The sequence below is a fragment of the Apus apus genome, chromosome 1, assembly GCF_020740795.1.
Source record: "Apus apus isolate bApuApu2 chromosome 1, bApuApu2.pri.cur, whole genome shotgun sequence".
Taxonomy (NCBI): Eukaryota; Metazoa; Chordata; class Aves; order Apodiformes; family Apodidae; genus Apus; species Apus apus.
Window position 1 is genome coordinate 30,013,811 of NC_067282.1, and position 19,650 is coordinate 30,033,460.

At 39.1% G+C, this 19,650-nt stretch overlaps 1 protein-coding gene across 4 annotated transcripts in view; it reads left to right on the top strand.

Annotated features, from left to right (window-relative positions):
- Positions 1 to 2,326: 2,326 nt before the first annotated feature.
- The window catches only part of ZC3H13 (zinc finger CCCH-type containing 13), a 45,873-nt gene continuing 28,549 nt past the window's right edge, over positions 2,327 to 19,650 (top strand). The window contains exons 1-4 of one of the 4 annotated variants that reach the window (XM_051616481.1): positions 2,327 to 2,528; positions 8,530 to 8,652; positions 9,088 to 9,197; positions 14,301 to 14,412. In XM_051616481.1, the coding sequence (XP_051472441.1) occupies positions 8,536 to 8,652; positions 9,088 to 9,197; positions 14,301 to 14,412 (339 nt within the window). In that variant the 5' untranslated portion in view covers positions 2,327 to 2,528; positions 8,530 to 8,535. Of the gene's footprint in view, positions 2,529 to 7,612; positions 8,653 to 9,087; positions 9,198 to 14,300; positions 14,413 to 19,650 lie in introns of those variants that run through there. The other 3 variants (XM_051616471.1, XM_051616461.1, XM_051616490.1) reach the window with 3 other exon arrangements.

Sequence of the window (19,650 nt, forward strand, 5' to 3'; positions counted from 1 at the left end):
GCCCACAGGCTCCTCGGCTACAACTGGCTGGCTAAGTTTATCCTGAGGCCAAGTGTTTGTGCACCACAACTCAGGCTTGAGGGCCAGGCTGTACATGAGCTGTAGTGCCAGATCAGCATAAGTCTACTCAGGTTCACCTGGATCAGCAAATCCTCCACACACAGTTATCTGCTGGTCTAAGTCTAAAGAACAGCTGCTATCACACTGCTCACTTGGGTGCAAGACTGGTGTTGAAGATGAGCTCCAGAGACCCTCACTAGCTGGAAGGGAAGTCATCCAGAGGGACCTTGATAGGCTTGAGGAGTGGGCCCCCTTGCAAAACTCATTAAGTTCAGTAAGGCCAAGTGCAAGGTCCTGCACATGGCTCAGGGCAATGTCTGCTATCAATACAGCCTGGGGGAATGAAGGGATTGAGAGCAGCCCTGATGAGAATGACTCAGGGTACTCAGGCAGATGAAAAGGGGACATGAGCCAGCAAACTGTGCTCGTAGCCCATAGAGTCAACCATATCCTGGGCTGCATCAAAGCATGACCAGCAGGTCAAGGCAGGTGATTCTCACCCTGTTCGGCTTTGGTGAGATCCCACCTGGAATACTGTGTCCAGTTTTGGGACTTCCCAACACAAGAAATACACGGACGTGTTGGAGCAAGTCCAGAAGAGGGCCGCAAAGATGATCAGAGGGCTGGAGCACATTTCACGTGAGGTGCTGAGTTGGTGTTGTTCAGCCTGGAGAATGCTCTGTGGAGACCTTACAGCAGCCTTTCAATATGTAAAGAGGGCTTAAAGGAAAGATGGAGAGGGACCTTTTTCCAGGATCTGAAGAGACAGCACAAGGGGCAAGTGTTTTAAACTGAAAGAAGGTAGCGTTAAATTGGATGTAGGGAAGAGATGTTTTGCAGTGAGAGAAAAGGAGGCTGGGGGAGGAATTTAATCAGTGTTTATAAATACATACATATATAAGGGGGGTGTCAGGAGGAGAGGGCCAGCCTCAGTGGTGTCCGCTGCCAGAACAAGAGGCAATGGTCACAAACTGGTAAAGAGGAGGTTTAAACTGAGTATGAGAAAATACTTTGAGGATAACAGAGCACTGGAACAGGCTGCCGAGGAAAGCTGTGGAGTTTCCGTCCCACCTGGATGTGTTCCTGTGGGTTCTACTGTAGGCAATCCCGCTCTAGCAGGGATGGTTGAACTAGATGATCTCTAGAGATCTCCCTTCCAACCCCGACCACTCGGTGAGACACTGGCACAGGCTGCCCAGAGCAGCTGCAGATGCCTCACCCCTGAAAGTGTTCCAGGTCAGGTTGGACAGACCTTTAAGCAACCTTGGCTATAGTGACAGATGTCCCTGCCCATGGCAAGGGACTTAGACTAAATGACCTTCAAAGGTCCCTTCTGACCCAAACCATTCTACAACTGTTCTCCGTATCAGCCACCCTGTCCATCACAGCCCCTGCTGGAGAGCAGTGCAGGAGAAAGGGACCTGGGGGTCCTGGTGGACAGGAGGATGACCATGAGCCAGCAATGTGCCCTTGTAGCCAAGAAGGCCAATGGCATCCTGGGGTGTATTAGAAAGGGTGTGGTTAGTAGGTCAAGGGAGATTCTCCTCCCCCTCTATTCTGCCTTGGTGAGGCCACATCTGGAATATTGTGTCCAGTTCTGGGCTCCTCAGTTCAGGAAGGACAGGGAACTGCTGGAAAGAGTCCAGCACAGAGCCACAAAGATGATTAAGGGAGTGGAACATCTCCCTTATGAGGAAAGGCTGAGGGAGCTGGGTCTCTTTAGTTTGGAGGAGACTGAGGGGCGACCTCATAAATGTTTACAAATACATTAAGGCCGAGTGTCAGGAGGACAGAGCCAGGCTTTTTTCAGTGATGTCCAGTGATAGGGCAAGGAGCAATGGGTGCAAACTGGAACATAGGAGATTCCATGTAAACATCAGAAAAAATTTCTTTCCTGTGAGAGTGACAGAGCACTGGAACAGGCTGCCCAGAGAGGTTGTGGAGTTTCCTTCGCTGGAGACATTCAAAACCCACCTGGACGCCTTCCTGTGTGATGTGCTCTAGGTGACCCTGCTCTGGCGGGGGGGTTGGACTAGATGATCTTTTGAGGTCCCTTCCAACCCCTAGGATTCTGTGAAGCGGCGGCGCAACTCCCCGCAGCACACCCGGAGCTGCCGGGACCCCCCGGGCCGCCCCGCCCAGGCAGCAGCGCCCGCAGGCCCCGCGCCGAGCGGCCCCCCCGCCCCCCTCCAAGATGGCGCCGCTGCCGCCCCGCCCCGCCGCTCCCCCCTCTGACGTCATCAGCGGCGGCGGCGCGAGGGCCGCCGGGAAGGGCGCGCGCGGCGGCGGTTCCCCCTCGGCCCCGGCGCGCGGGCGGCGGGCGCGGGTCCGGCTCCTCGGCCTCCCCTCCGTGTCGCTCCGCGCTCAGCCCCGGGAGGACGGACTCCCCCCTCGCCCCCTCCCACCCTCTCCGCCCCGGGCGGCGGCGGAGGAGGCGGCGGGCAGCGGCGCGGCAGCGGAAGGAGCAGGTGAGTGCGGCGGCGCGGCCGGGGGCGCGGAGGGGCGGAGAGGAGCGGGCCGTGAGGGGAGGCGGGCGGGGCGGGCGCCCCTTCCGCCCCACCCCCCCCCCCCCACCGGGAGCGCGGCCGCCGGGCCCTCCGAGCGGGGCTGCGGGAAGGGCTGTCCCGGCTCGGTGGGTCGGGGAGCTCTCCTGCCGTGCCCCGAGGAGGGGGTGGCGGCCGGGGGGGCGGGGGGGCCGGTCCGAGGGCCGCGGGTGAGAGGCCGGCCGTGCCGGCCATCCCGGCTGCTGCTCGGGTGTGGTTCCATCAGCCCGTGTCCGGGCTGGAGCCTGTGTGCTTGGATCTTTCCTGTTCGTGGGGATGTTTTTTTCCACTTCAATGGGGCTCTTCTCCCACTTTCTGGCAGTAAAATAGTTTCTGCTTTATGCGCGTAGAGGAGCTACTAATTTCCCTCGAGTAGAATCACTCATCACCATTTCTCTAGGTAGCAGCTACAACTAACTCCCATCCCTTCCAGAACTTGTAGACTGGGCATGTCGGGTTAGTGGCACAGTTGGGCTGCTTAGGTCCTCACCTTTGACTTCTCTGCTGGATTCTTACTCCACCATTGATTTCTTGTCAACCTTTTGCAAGACTGTATGAAGAACGGTTTCTGACAGATAGTGGGTTAGCAGCCAGGACTTTATGGCATCTTGCTCTGGTGGTGATACATGGTTCCTCTGTGCAGACGGGAGTGGACAGACTCATCCCGTGAACTGTCTGAAAACTGTACCAGTGTGGTTACATGTGGCTGTGCCCAAGATAATGCACCCTGCTTCTCAGCATGTTTGCTCGAGTGTGACAACGTGCTGATGTGGTGATCTGATTGGAGATAACATGTATCCATCAAACCTGATATGAAGGCCAAGTGAGCGTGGATCTGTCCGCACCTTTCTGCTTAGACTGTTCCTTAGTCTCCTAAAACATCTTCTTTCAGTATGAGGACTTCACTAGACAAGTTATGAAATACCATATACTTCTTTTCGTGATGCTAGGTCCTGAGTTTTTAGTTTACTTATTTACATGTAGAAAGCCAACCATGATTTTATACTTGGGAAAACATAATTAGCAGTTGCTTATTACTGTGAATGGAGAAATACCATATGTTAAAGTAGAAGGACAGGTTAGAGTTACTATGGTGATGGGTTAACAGCATGGAGTTCTTAAAGTAAACTTGTAATAATTTCTAGTTTTCTGTTGAACAGGCTTTGTGTGCATTGAAGAGTGCTAGACTGACATTGTATAAATGTACAACCAGTATTTGACTTTTTTTTTTTATGTTGGTTAACAACATTTTACTGTTTTTAGCATTATTTTTAGGTAGTAAACCTGTGGAGCCCTTTCAGATATCACTACTTTATTAGTATTGTGACATGGAAATGTTAACATTGCAATCACAAACAGAACCTTTTCAGGTAAAAGCTCTCCGTTTGAAAAAGTGAAGGGGACCACTGACATTTTCCTCTTTCCAAGCTGTTATTTAGTTGTCAACAAGTATTTAGTTTATCCTAGAGGCTTTTGATTAGTTTGTATCTGAACTTCTGTAGGATTTTTAAATTAAAATTTTGCTTGCTGCTTTAAAGGGCATATTATTTATCACTTCACATGTAGGATTTTCTTAAGTGATGTAATGTTTAGCCTGTGTGTGGTGTGCATGAATGCATGCACAAACATTGACATGCTTGTTAAGCATGTCTTGGACTTCTTGAAGAGTTTTTATCTCTTTATAGGTCTTTTGTGAACTTTGCTTTTGTTCTGTTGCATCTCAAGTTTCTAGTTTTCCTGTAGAAACAGGATTAATGTTTGTGGAGGACTGGATTAGGTTTTTCTGACAGAAAAGCAGATTTTTCAGATGAGTTTCTCTTGATTGTGGCTTATGTGATATCATACTTCTATTGAAGAAAAACGTTAAGCATGCTTGACACCAAAGTGTAGGAGTACTGATAATAAAAGAAGAGTATTTCACAGAATATATTGTCAATTATATCATGTTTCATTGATTTCAGTTACTTAGGGTAGTGTCCACTTGGTATACTCGCTTATCTTAAGTTTGTTTACTGTTTTAGATTCATTCATGAAATAACACTGTGAGATGTATTTTACTTCAAATGGTGGTATAAGTAATGCCATTAACAGATTATTTCCCTGGGAAACTTAACTCCATTTAAAGAATGACATAGGTGCATCTCTTAAGTTATTGTAGTGTTAAAATATATCTCATTTATTATTGAAGATTCCTGTGGATCTTACTTATGTATGGAAAAGTGATAGTTTACAGTTAAAACCTTAGCTATAGTATTTATTTTGGGAGTATAAAGTTAATTTCACTCAGTGGTAGTAAACTTTCAAAAGTTGCCGACCCTTCAATGACCTGGATAGATTTAGCAATGTAGTGTAATGTACCTGAAATAGAGAAGTATATAATTTTCTACTTACAAACTTTTTTTTTAAAAAAAAAACAAACCAATAATCATGTTAGTAATCATTTGAAATGTTGAAATATGAATGCTCAAGGCTCAGCTCCCCCTGGTACTCAGTGCTGTCTAATCCATGTGAGTGTTTGATAAGGAGATTGTAGTTGGGAGACACAGGCTTTTGGTGGAAAAGAAATCATTGCACTGGCCATCAGTGTGGGACTGATAGCAGAACTGTGATCATCAAGGTAAAGCAACATAAGATAAAAATGAGGAAGAATTGAGCAAATTATGGGAATTCTTGTGAGATGTTCCATTTAAATTGTTCTTAATTATCCATTAAAATGCAGTCTGAGAAATTCAGAAGGGGAACAGTACAGTTTTCCCCTCAGATTTTTTTTTTTTATGAGCAAGGACATTTGTCAGTAATATAAAACTGCTGTTATGCATCTGAGATTTCAAATGCAATATTGTTTTAATAGTCTCTTTATTTTTCCAACTTTCTTGGTCTTTGAAGAATGAAAATGGAAGTGACTGTATTTTCAGATACAGTCTAATGCAATATTTGACATAGTGAAGATTCTGCAGTTTGCCTCCGACTTGTGTCTGGATTCTAATCCTGCAGCCTGTATAACACTGTATGCACTTGAAATTTTGTGCAGTTCCAGCTGCAGGAGTGAGATCCTCATTATAATGTTGTACAGTTACAGAATGCTGGCTTAGAATAATTTCTTATAAAATACTTCTGCTGTTGATAAAGTATCTGTTTTTAATTACAAACCGGTGGATGTGTGTCAGACTGTAAGGATAGAATTGACAGAATGCTACCTGAAATAGTAGGTTTTTTACATCCCAAGTTTTTATTTTATTTAGGATAGGGGTGTTTGCAAACCGTAGAAGATTAAAAGGTTGGATGGTGTTCTCTTAATTTCTGTGTAGGAAATTATCAGTCAAAATATAGGGAAGTAGGTAGTTGGAATGAAATGATCTGTTCAGTTATGGTGATATTACCCCCTTCATCCTCTCCATGTTTGTAACTCTCCTAAGCCTAGTCACCATCATAGCTTCCTGTAGAAGTTAATTCCAAGAAGGTTTGGTGGGTAAAAAATAACATTTAAAAAAAAGTTGGTTTGCCTCATCTTCTTTGAAAATTAAAGGGCACTCAGGAGGCAAAAATAATGACATGTTTTTCTTTTTGTATACTGCTATCATGTCAGTGTAAACTGTACTTGCACATTATATGCACTCATTTTACCTGTCTTTCCTGTGTTGAACCCTCTCCCTATGCCATTGCCAGTGCCGTTCTTCTAACCCTTTTTGTTTCAGATATGGCTCTTGTTACTGTAAATATTTAAACCAAGTTCAGTATTTGGTATATGGTCGTCTTACTAAAACTGCTTTTGCGTATGTCAGTCGATTTTTGTATTTTCTATTAAAGGCTGTAGCTGCATGAAACCGTACAGATTCAGTGAAGTTTTTTTTTGCTGAAATACAGTGGGAAACAATCCTTAAATGGAAAGGTGCTCAGCTAGGTGAGATGTGGTATTGTTTTGCTTTCTAACTTCAGTGGTTTACCCTGTCAGACTTTATAACTACTGCTGCACATTGAGCTGTCCACAATGACTCCTAATTATTTTTCTCAGAAGACCGGACTAATTTGAACTCCTCAAGTATTTAGATGAAATTATTTCTCCTTGTGTGCATTACATCATATTTATTTGCATTTCATCTGCTGTTCTATTACTCAATTTTCTAACTCAATTAGATTTTTCTGAAAATCTCTAATCTCCACAGTTTTTGCTAACCCAAATAATTTCCTACTACTGGCAAATTCTACCGTTTCACTGTCTGCTTCCACTAATTGATGTTAACCATTGGTTTTTTATGTCTGGTATCCACGACATGGTTAACTTCTACCCTCTCTGAGCATCTTGGATTAACCTCTTGGTTATCTGAACTGTACTCATGAGAAGAAATTCTTCAGATAATCAAAGGGTTGGAGAATTAGTCACCAGAGCTGAGCTGAGAAATTTCTCAACTGCATAGTGTAAACTTTCTTCGGTTCTTTATTAAGAGCTAAAGTGCATAGCAAGAGCTTTAGTACAGAGTTTTGTTTGTAGAATGTGCAGGTGTCAAACTTCTAGGGAGGTCTTGTTACTGAAGTAGCCATAGGACACAGATAACCAAGTTTCACTAAGGTACAAGAGAGAAAGCCAGGTATTTTCAAAGTGTCAGGTGTAAAATACAAGTTACAGCAATAATATGTTTTATGTACATTTGTCCACATTTATATATTAATTTTTTTTTTGCTGTAGAATGGAACCTTGCCATCTGAATGTTATGGGAGCACATTGCTGATCAGAATCAGTGAAAATTTGTCTTATTCCAATCTGATGGGGGTTAGTTTAAATTTGTATTATTCTGACTCTGTGGGGGAGCTTTTTGTCATTTGTAACTTGTTTGTGTATAAGAAATTAGCTTAAGTGTGTGTGTTCTAAACACAGTGACCTATGGATAGGAGCAGAAGCAACAGCAGAAGGGTAGGATATGATCATGTCACACTGACCCATGAGCTGTAGAATTATGGCTTTTTGCAGTACAACAAAGAGGTGTTTTTTTAACTGTATATAAATTGTCAATCATCTGGCAGATTTTTCCGACTTGATTTTATTTCTGTGTAGATCAAGTAGCACTTCAGGAATGGACAGTAATTTTTTAAGCTTATTTTGCCCTTTTTCTGCAACCTGTCTCAGTGTCCAATATGTATCTTCCTTTTTTTAAAAAATGTTTTTTTTTTCTATATTAAATAACTCCTTCCTCAGGTAAGATAAATTGTGACTTCTTATTTATCAGACTTGTGCTGTATTTGCTTCAAAATCTGTTTCTCTTAATGAAAAGGAGTTACTTCTTAATCAGCTTAACTAGTCTATCACTGTTGTGGGGTTTTATGGGGTTATTTTTGGTTGTTTTTTTTTCTAAACTCACATGTTTCCTAATAGTTGTAGAATACAGATCAATAACAAACATAGACTGTGGATGATGCCAAGATGGTTTTCAGTAGGTTGTCACACACAACAAAGGGGGGAAAAATGGAGCTCTCATTTTTAGAGGTTTGTTTCTGAAACTTGGAGCTATTTGTGGTGGTCAGAACCTGTTTTGAAGAGGTTGGTGAAGTAATATTAAATGTTCTTTTCACTTGAAGTCGCTTAAGTTGATGCTCAAAAAATACACGACAAAGGAAATCCTCTGTTCTCTTTGGTGTTTGCTACCTAAATGAATAACATATGATCTTTCCCAAAGGGAAGCTGAAGAATCCAAAGCAAGTCATAAAGTAAAATGAAAAATTATCATTACTGGTGTTCAGCTGACTAGTTCAAATTGGAGGCATTCCGTGTTATTAGATACATTTCACTCATTTATGACTTCTTTTTCTTTCTTCGTCACCTCTGCAGCAACTCTTGCAATGTGTATCATATTATTTTATTCATGCGAGTTCAGTGTCAATAGCCCCAAATTGAAGGATTTTACAGTTTTGCTTTTTTTTTTGGTTGAAGTAGTACAAAATGTCAAAAATTAGAAGGAAGGTCACAGTGGAAAATACCAAGACCATATCCGATAGCACATCCCGAAGACCCAGTGTGTTTGAAAGGCTTGGACCCAGCACTGGAAGTACTGCAGAGGTGAGTTGTAAAAGCGTTCTTCTTTTTCTCCCCACCCCAGCATCTTCTTTTCCAGGATTTAGGTGGTGGGAAAGAGTAGCTCACAAGTACCAAATACTCAGAAGTCACTGATGATAGTAAAGGTGAAAAGAACTCCTTAATGTATGGGTGTTCAACATACTAATACTAGAATTTTCAGATAACGTGTGTTGTCCCAGCTTCTGGAGAGGAGCAGTAGTACTGTACATATGAATAATATTTCCACCAAACTACACATTTCTCTGCCAGACCTGATGCTCATTGTTGATAATTTTTTTAATTGGTTATATTACTGGTGGACAGAAATTACAGATGAATGGGAGTTAATGTGGAGTCATTTGTTTGTTCTGCCACACTCACACCAATGGTATTTCCAGAAATGAGTGTGAAATTCACCCAGTGATGTCTGTCTCTTAGACACAGTGCCGTAACTGGCTGAAGACTGGCAACTGCCTCTATGGGAACACATGTAGATTCGTACATGGCCCTTCACCACGAGGTAAAGGCTATAGCAGCAGTTATAGAAGGTAAATCAAGAACTCACTTTGAATTCTTCACATGCTGTAGGAAAATAGCTTTTGCAACTGTCTTCTGTTTTATTTTTTTTTTTGAAGTGAAATGCTGTGGTGTGCTTAATGAAATGTTTTATTGATAACCAATTGTGATGTGAAGCTGCTCAAAACAATTAATTTGGCAACTTGCAGTGGGTTTTCCCAGTTTTTTTTTCGTGTGTGTAGCTTTAACAAATGAATGGTGTTTGCTGGATGCAGATTACGTTCTTATATTACTTGAAATGGGAAGTTCAGGTACCTTAATAGATTATTATTTTTTTGACGTGTCAATGCAGCTTCTGATGTGCCTTCTGTCCTTTACTAAAATGCTGGTTTGCATCTACATACAGCAGTACTCACATACCTGCAGCTCTTCTGCCCTCGCTGCCTTTGTTTTATAAATAAGGTATCTATCCTTTCTCTCTTGATGTGAGAAAACATTTCTCTTGAAAACATAGTTTTGTGAATTTATCTTTTAGATATAGAACAAATATCCAGTAGGAAGAAATCCAAAAAGTTAATTAATTTTTCAAAAGAGAATATTTTTTAATTGTCTGCCTCTAGATATGTTACTGTCATTAAAAAATGGTTTTTTTTCGACTGTCCTTTGTGTGGCGTTAGCACCTTACTTAACTGAAACTAAATGTGGCAGTAAGTTTGTAACATTCTTGCTATCACGGACAACAAGGTGGTACAGTTTTAGCATTAGTACTTATTTGTGTGAAGGCTTCACATTTTACAAGCAACTGTGCTTCATAATACTATGGTAATGTCAATGTTACCTCTAGCTGGGCACACTTAAGCAACAACAGGAAGGCTGGCGTGAGGTTAGGGTTCTGTTTCTAGTTCTGTCTCCGATTCCTGTGGCATACTCTCAGGATGCTCTTGACTTTGCTTGTTTGATCTTCCATTGCTTCTGTGGTGGTAGCAGCTGGTGTACAAAATGTATCACTGAGTTTAATGTTTTTACTCTGTTCTGTACTGAATGTTCCAAATGAGAAAAAGGAGTGTTACCTTTACTGGTAGGGATTAAATTTTAAAACTGTTAGAATGTCACTTTCTCCTCCATTTCAGTGCTTGGAGCACTCAGTGCATAGTTCTGTTTGGGCATTTGAAGAGAAGTTACATTTCTTTTAATTATTAAAACTTTGTTTTTGCTTCACTGTCACCACTGGCATTTAAGAATAATGCTGATTTACTTCTTTTATTGCTAACTTTTTTTTACTAGGACTATATTTAAAAGTCAAAAGACAGATCTTGCTGCTTATTTGTCTGATACATGCAGCATTTCAGAAATATGTTTTTAAAAGGAAGAGGGTGGCCCTACTTAACCCACTCCCCCACACACAACAAAACAGACAAATAAAAAAACATACCTGTCTTCAGAAGTTTCTACTGATAGCTCTTGGCCAGGCACAGAAAAAGTTATGTTACATTAATAATAAAATGTTGGCACTTCCATGCCATTTAACACGTCAGAGATTTTTACAGATGTTACCCAGGTATTCTGAATGGAAATTTATTGGCTTGTTGCAAGCCAAGCTAATGCTGCTTCCACATCAGTTCAGTTCGAACAGTTTTTTTTTTATACAGTATCTGGATCAAAATAATGGCAGCGTGTCTATATGTGTTCAGCCAGGCCTGCTGACCAAGTCTTTTATCTGCTTTGCAAGCAGTTTGGTAGGACAGAGTGCATCTTACTGCCTTCCTGTCTTGCCCCTCCAATTTCATACCTGTTTTAAATAAATCTCTGTGTTAATGGTTTATCTGACCATAATGCCCCCCACAGTTCAGAACATCACAGACAGTAGGAAAACATTACTTTAAGGTGTGAAAATTACTCTTAAATCTAGTTTCATTGTAACTCCATTTCAGCATTAATGCTGCCTCTCATATAATTAATTTTAATCTTGCTGTTACAAAAATAAAACCTAGCATGTTTTTACATGCAAATCTTTCCTGATGAGGAGATTAAGAATTTAGTAGTAGACCTGCCAGTCTTCCAGGCTTCTGAAGTAAGCAGAAGCTAACAAAGAAAGAGCCTTGTGTAGACATGCTGTCCCACAAAGAATTTTACTCTCCTGCTCCACTCATAGTTGCTTGGCAGCTTCCTGCTGTTTCTTCTATACTATTTTCAGGATCTTATGCCATTGTAGCATACCTCTTAGCCTATTTGACCCTCTTCATTCCGGATTACTACTTTGTTTTGAAAACCAAGCCAAAACAGCAGTAATACTAGGCAAGAATGTATGGATTTTGCAAAGGCTCAGGTATTGTTGTATGGGGAAACTGAAAAACTGGACAGTATTTCATGAGCATACAGTTATAATATGTACATTACGCACTAGTAATTGTCATCTGCCTGTCTACACACAGGTGCACACACATAGATACAGATATTCTGAGGTAGGTGTGCTGTAATGTGTGCCTCTTGCTAAGGTCTTGGCCCTGACACTGTAAGGGAGGACAGGAGCAAATTGAGGTGCCTTAATGAATGTACATTTCCTAACCAAGCTGCTGAATTTGGAGAACTGAACTGTTGCAGGAAGTAATGCTGTTTAAAATCACCTAACTGCACTGCTTATAATTTTATATTACAAAATTCTGCATTTTAGGCCTTAATTTAAAGGATGGCCTTGACACAAAATAATGGGTCATTAACGAGAAATTTTTCATTGAGTAGTTTTCTTCTTTCAGTGTACAGAGATAATGCTGTGGAGCCTTTTGCATGAAAGGTTCTACAAGTTGCAGTCCAGCCACATAATCCTTAAATTGTTGAGGTAAAATGGTAGTTTTCTGTTGAAATTCAGCAGTGTGCATTACCTGGAATAAACAAAGGTCCCTTTTAGAGGAGTGGGGGAAATTATGTAAAAAATAAACAGTTGTGTACAAAAATAAAATTGTGGCACACCTGAAAGAAAAATCAGCTAGTAGGGCAGCTTGTTTTTCTGTGCATTAAACCAAAGTATCTGAAAACAGTCATAGCTTCCTTAGTAATTATTTCTTAAAATCTGACAGGTTTTCAGTCTTATATTATTAGACTTCTTGGGAGGTTGTGATGTTATGACGTTTTTTGGGGAGGGCTGGATGGTTACCATGACTTCACTCCAGTGTTCTAAAGCTGCAGAAAGAATCCCAATACCAAACAAAAAACCACCAACAATCCCTAATCCTAACTCTATAGGTTTTTTTTTTTCATTTTTTTGTGACTTCTTGATAACTTTTATAATCTTTAAGTGCATCTTAACAATGTTTTTTAAAAACACAGGATTTTTTCTTCCCTCCCGTACTGGAAAAGGCATAGCTCCTTTGTATAGCTCCTTTGTCTTTCAAATTTAAATTCAGTTTCATGACTCCAAGTCCTTTGTGCCATAGGTGAAGTATTAAAAATTAAGGCATTGAATTGTCACTTTAATGTTGAAAGGCTGTATTTGTTGAGGTAGCTGATGGTTGGAATGCTTCAGAGCATTTTGGCAGTGCAAAGCAATTACTTTCGTAAGATGGAGGGAGGGGGGGGAAAAGACCTCGAAACATAACTATTGCTAGTCAGACACTTTAAAGATATAATAATGCTTGCAGGGAATATAACTTGTTTATATTTATATGCTGGATATTACTTTATCCTTCTTAATGCTGAGAAAAGCAGTGTGCTACTCTTTTGTACCTTTCCTTTGATCTGGAGTGAACTGTACAATTAAATGCATTTAAAAGTGAGAGCAGTCACTGGTCTTTTTCTTCTTAGGTCTTAAGACACTTGACCTTATGATGCAGTTTAGGTAATAAAATATAGATAGCATGGCCAAAAAGGAAGTGGAAAACAATTGCTGTTTTTCAAGAATGCACACGTTGAAAATGGAAATATGTTAATTTTGATTTTTGTATACATAATTTGTGAAAGACAGTTTACCCTTTGTGTATTATATGACAGAGAAAAACAGTAGTTTAATGGAAACCCTTATTCAGTCTGAAAAACAAAAATAAATGCAAAAGTCATTCAAGCATTATATATAACTAATCTAATCAACTGAGACAGCTTCAGTATGTCTTTGTGATTCTGTAATGTAAACTGATAGGTAGAGATCCAGTACTTTCATACAGGCATTTCACAGAAGAATCTGTAATTACAGCTAACAGGCATCACAGAAGTACCAAACTCAATGTCAAGCCAGATTTATATGGAAAGAAAATTTATTTTCTTGAACTGAAAGATTAATAATTTGAAGGAGCTCCTACATCCCCTTTGCTTAAGAACTTGTTTAAATGTGAGGATTGTTCTCTTAATCTAAAAGGAATAAGTGACCTTGTGAATCCATACTATGAGGTAGCAAAATTGTGCAGGTGTCCTGTAGTAGTGTAGGATGCTCCCCTTCCGTTCCCACATCACAGTAATGCCTTTTACAGAAAATATCCTAAAAGTTGCATGACTGGTAGAGTTCACCCGATAGTAAATAATGAAATAATTATGTTACTGCAAGTTGGAAAAGGGAGGAGGTCTCAAAGAGTGAATTTCTGGTGCATGATCTTTTGTGTGGCAGTCTCACTAAGGTCATGGGAGGATGGCACCTAGGTCAAGTTATCTCCACTTGTGGACTGCATCTGTGTTTTGTGTCTGTGCGACTATCGTTGCTAGTCCACAGTACTTTGACTCTGCATTAATTTTACTTATATGTATAAAATACGTAAAATACATATTAAAATCACTGCAGCTTAGAGTATGGAGGAGGCTAAAGATAGCTTCAAAGACTTGGTAGGAGTGATTGTGAAACACACTTGCATGATGATGGTCAGAAAAAGATTTGTTCTGGATAGGATCACCTGAATCTAGAGTAGTAACAGAGTCATGCCATATATATGCAAGTATTTTTTTCTTACAGCCAAGTCTTCCTTGATGTTCTGAGTGGTTTTTTAGAATGCAAAAGTACATTAAAACTTAATAGTTTTTAAGTGTATCCACTTCGCTTGTGGGTGGGAGGTTTAGATCTTTCTGTATGTGCTATTAAAAAAACAACTAAAGACAGATTGTATTCCTTCTAAAATAGTCCCATAGAACTGGTTATATTATGTTTCTGTATTATGCAGGTCACCAGAAAGACCCACTGGAGATCTTCGGGAAAGAATGAAGAACAAACGTCAAGACGCTGAGGCAGAGCCACAGAAACGAAGTACAGAGGAGTCATCCTCTCCCGTTAGGGTAAGAATGGAGTTTGCAGAACTCCAGAATCCCTCAGTAGCAATTGGGCAGTGTCTCCTAGAACCTAAATGTGATGACTTGTAATACTTGAAATGTTCTAATGACTTGATAATTTTGTACATAGCATGTGTCATATTTTATTGTGAAGTGTCTTAACAATTGTATAATTTTGCAATTTTATAGCACTTTCTGATCTTTCGGTTCCCAAAGATTTTATAAATTTCACAGAATTATGAATACTGATAAACAGGTATTTAATAATAGTGCAGACTTTGATTATTACCAAGAAAGTGTGTTAACTGTTGTTCAAATCATCCCCTATTTTTCCCTACAACACTTACTCATATCCATTGTTTACATGCATCCTGACTCCCAATTGTTCATCCCAGTTTTGCTGTTGATGAGACCATGCAGTTGTTGTGCTGGTTCATTTCACCTTATCCTTAGAATACGCATCAGCCATCCCAACTGCTCACTGTTGGATTTTACAAACAAATAATTATTGTTCTCATTCTCTAAGCATCTTTCTGCAATCCTATATATCTTAAATATCAGAATATACTAATTTTAAAGTTGTGTTATCTGTTCCTGCACTGATGCTACAAAAAGGGGCAGAGTTAGTAGTGTGACCCTGCACCTGTGTGACAAAAGCACCAATGTATTCTTGCGTCATGTTTTCTTAAGACCATCTTCAAATGAATAATGATCAAAAGTTTTTATTTGTGAAAAATCAGTTTTGCTTCTGCAGGCATTAACAGCATTCTTTTTTTCCTCTCGGTCTGTTCCTACTTGCTGTGTAAAATGAATTTTTATGTCAGGTGTAAAGAAATCAACAGCAGCTGCTCTCTATTAAATTAACAGAATGACTTACCTTCCAATCATGTTTTCAGTTGCTGTTAATTTGTATAAACTTTCAATCCTTTTACTCTTAAATGTGTTTATTTTCTAATAGTTGGAATAAACTGTTCAGTTACTGAGTCCATGGTTGGTGGGAAAAGTGTTTTTTCCTACCATTATTCAAAATTTAATGTAACAACTTCTCTTCTGGTACAACTCTAATTTTGGTGTAATTCTTACTTTTGATTAGTTAATCTACTTGTTATAATGTTCTATTAATGTAACAATAAAATACTGTTAAACAACTAAACCCCAAAGAAAGGTGAACTGGAAGCAGGAATCAAAAGCGATTTGGAGATTTAGAGGGTCTGTTAAAGTACCAGATAATTCTTTACAGGAGAAACACAGTGCAGAGAAAAAATTGCTCTGCTACGATCTCATAAAACAGAAGGCTGAGGAAATCACTGGGCTTTTGTATTAGTTGCATGGAGGCAACTCTCAAAATGTGGGATGTAGAAAGAAAATGTTCTGGAACAAATAGATGAAGAAGGACAGTCGTCAAAAATTGCATTGCAAAGAACCAGGATATCTAAAAGAGAAGAAGACTGAAGTGACTGAACTGCTAAAAAAAAAATACTGATCTTGCTCCATCCTTAAAGCTACTATTATGGTGGAGATCCAGTATCTGTCTTGACATATCCATCTCTTATTAAAGTTTTTGTGGTAACAGAGGAGCTGAATAAGAACTCTTAATTTTGTTTTAAAATAACAAAAGGTAGCTTGTTCCATAAAAAGTTTCATAATTAGGGATTTGGTTTGTTGGGATTTATTTTTTTTTTTAAAGGAAGAAATAGTAGGGCTGTTTCCTGCAAGGAAAATTAGTGCTTCACCAGTCTACTAAAACTGTGCCAGAGAGTAGTGCTCAAAGAGAACTGTCTGATACAGGTGAAGCCTTAAAGAGCTTCTTTTGAAAAAAGGCTTTTGAGGCATGTACATAGTCAAAGACTAGCAGGTATGGTATTGTCAGGTTTAGAAACTAGCTAAGGAGGCAATTTCAGATTAATTAAAACTATTATTAATAGCTAAATTATTAAGTTACAGAGGATGCTGTGGTGCTTTATATAAAGAGCTATAACTTTTTAAAAATGTGGAAAAAATGCTGGACATCCCAAGTTCAAACTTTGCAGAAGATAGGAAAACAATAGTTGAGATTACTGAAGTCTGAGGAGTGCCCCAGGGATTGGGGAAAATTTTTGGCAGTACTATGTCAGATGAAACTTCATGTTGGCAAGTGCAAGGTAATGCACAGTGAAGAAGGTATTTGAAACAAAAACTCATGAATTAGTATTTTAAAAGTAACCAAAACCATCCAGGAGAAAAACAAGTTATTGTGGACAGCTCAATGAAACCATCTGTTCAGAGTGCAGTCACAGTTGCAGAAGCAAACCCTCAGGTTTATAAAAATGGAATAGAAAGTGATCAATATTATGCTGTAGAAACTCATGGTCCAGTTTTATTTGAAATGCTGTTTGGTTCTGATCATCTGTGTGCAAAAAAATACACACAAGGGTCATTTTGAAGTGGGCAAGGAGGTGAGACTGGAGGAAAGGATATGTGGTGAATGTGTATAATGTATGGTTGAGAGAATGTAAATTAGATGCGTCATACTCATACTTTATCCCAGTAGAAAGAGTGGTAAATTTGAAAATGACAAGCGGAAATGCTGTTTACAGTATATATGACAATTCTACCTGATGGCCGGAAGATACAGTAAAAAACCTGAATAGGTTCCACAAACAGTTGAGACAGCATTAACTAGTATAAAATCTTTTTAGGAGAGACAACTTCTTTGGAGACATAAGGTAACTAGTACAATCTCTATGTATTTAGAAAGAAACTTGCTATGTGGGTAACTTACAGACTATGTCCCTTAATATTTCATCATGTCTTGTACTGTTATTTTCAGAGATAATACGCTGCGTTATGTGGACAACTACATTGATCTCAGTTGTTTCTCTGTTTCTCAGATTTGTGTTTGGAATTATTTCAGCACGGTACTTTAGTCAATTATCATACAAATAATCAGATCAGGTTCTTCTTGTTACTGTATTTAGTCAGAAATTTTTGTTTAATTTTTCTCTGCATTATGAGAAGACAGTTACGTTGGAATATCTGAAATATTACCTGGGAGGTGTGTGTGATTTGGGAGAAACAGTAGGAAGAGCTTAATAGATGTTTAGGAAAGGTTTTTTTAAGGAACGTTTATAATTTGTTTCATATCTTTGCTTTTTGTCTCTGTGGCTTTTGAGTATCTCCACTAGAAATGGAAGTCTTCCATCTCTGAAATGGAAGCAATACCTGTTAATTTCAGGGAAACTCCAGATTAATTTTCTTATATGTTTCTGTAGTGTGGTAGTAGCTTACACTGTAAAGGTATTATACATATAGCAAAATAGTACTGTTCTTGCCCAGAAGATTATAGCTGTAATACATGATAGTTGATTCTAGAAATTAATAAATCTGCACATTTGTATTAGTTTATATTGCTGTTGCATGTACCTGTGCTGATAAGGCTGAAACTGAAGCTTCTGCCTTACAAAAGTTGAAGATGGCACAAGTCTTACAAATACTCTTTCCATTGGTGTTGACAAAATAACACTTCTTGTCTAGAAGCACATTTTGCAAACTGAGTCCTTTTATGCTTGGCCAAACTTATGGCTCTAGTGGGAAATTCATTAAAGTAGACATCAAGTCTTGTTCTGTACAGTGCTGATCATAGCTCATGGGCTGTGGAACTTCAGCTTTAGTAGACATTAAATACATTCTCACAGGATTCAGCCACGTCAGGGATTTTTTTACTTTTTTAAGTACCGTTTCTCCTGAGGTCAACATTAAACTGATGATCTATCCAACACATGTAAATAGTTTAACTGTGACTACAAACCTGAAAACAGCACAGACATAGTCTGCTAAGTTGTTGCTTACTCTTAAGTCAATTATTTATTTTTTTTTTTAGTAAATAGTCCTGTTATTTTGCAAGTGTTTTCTTTCTCATCTAGTAAATTTTTTCAGAGTCTGCAGAGAAGTAGTTTACAAATACGGCTGAAGTGGATACAGCATCTTCAAGTACAAGTGAAATACATGCTATTGGCCTTTAGGGGCTTGACTTATTTTATTCTTGGCTTATTAAGGGAATGATTAAAAAAAACTGTGTAAAGTACCAGCAAATTTATAAGGATATGAAGGAAATATTCTCTCCACATGAGGGAATTAAGTGCATTGGTAAATGGAACAAGTACAATAAAAGCAATATGTTGAAGACTTTCCAATGAGAAGACTCAATATGTGTTCTAAACCATCGTAACTTAAATTCTTGATTTGTGTGCCCCAGGAAAATATATTCACTCTCTAAAAAGAGATTTATTTTTCAAGATGCAATCTTACCAGAACCTTCTTTTGTGACAACTGAAGTCAGTTGGTGTATGAACGGGCTTGGATCAAATTGTTCTGACTTGTAAAATAGAATGCTTAAATAGAAATTGTCTATTCATTTCCCATATATTCAGTAATTCAATAAAATACTTTTCATAGATGTTCATGTTCTCAGTTCTTCTGTAGAAGTATGATTGTGCCACTACTGAGTCTCTCCATTGAGAGGGGAAAATACAGGCTTTTTCAAGATGCTTGTGTTTGGTTGTAAGTTTGGAGATGTAGGCGAGATACGTGCAAGTTCTGTGTTATTACATCGGTCTTGAAACATTCTGGCTCAGTGACATGTTCTCTTCTGATGAGTTACTTGGGGTGTTGGCTTTGAGAATTTTTTTGAAATAAGTATTTAAAGGATGTCCTGACATGCATATTTCAGTTTGCTAGTAACAAATAGTGTTGAATTAATAGAAACGAGTATGTGTATTTAAGAAATAATGTTAGTTGGTTGTTTATATTGAAGGAATTAATTGGAGTATATGGCAGAACTACACTGTTTAATAGAACAGATGCAGCTTCAAGAAGGGAAGTCTAGAAAAATATAGATACTCTAAGAAAAAGAAAAATTACAATTCAGGAGAGGCTTGTTGATAAAGTTACAGATTTTCAAATCTCATCAGAGACTTTTTTTTTTTAAGTAACTTGCTTTACAGCTCTTAGACTGAGATGTCTTTAGTACAGGTGATGGTAGCTTAGTTGATGTAGACTTGTCTGCAGTTCATGTCAGCAACCAATGTGACTTGATAGATTAGGATCCTGTGCATCCTTTTAGAGATCTTGACATGAAATGGACGAAAAAAATAACCTTTTTTTTCCTTATTCTACAAGCTGCTTAGAATTAAACATGACACAAATTAGTTCTTTAATGTGACGTTCCTTCATGTTATGTAATGACTGGTCAGTTTTTTCTAAATC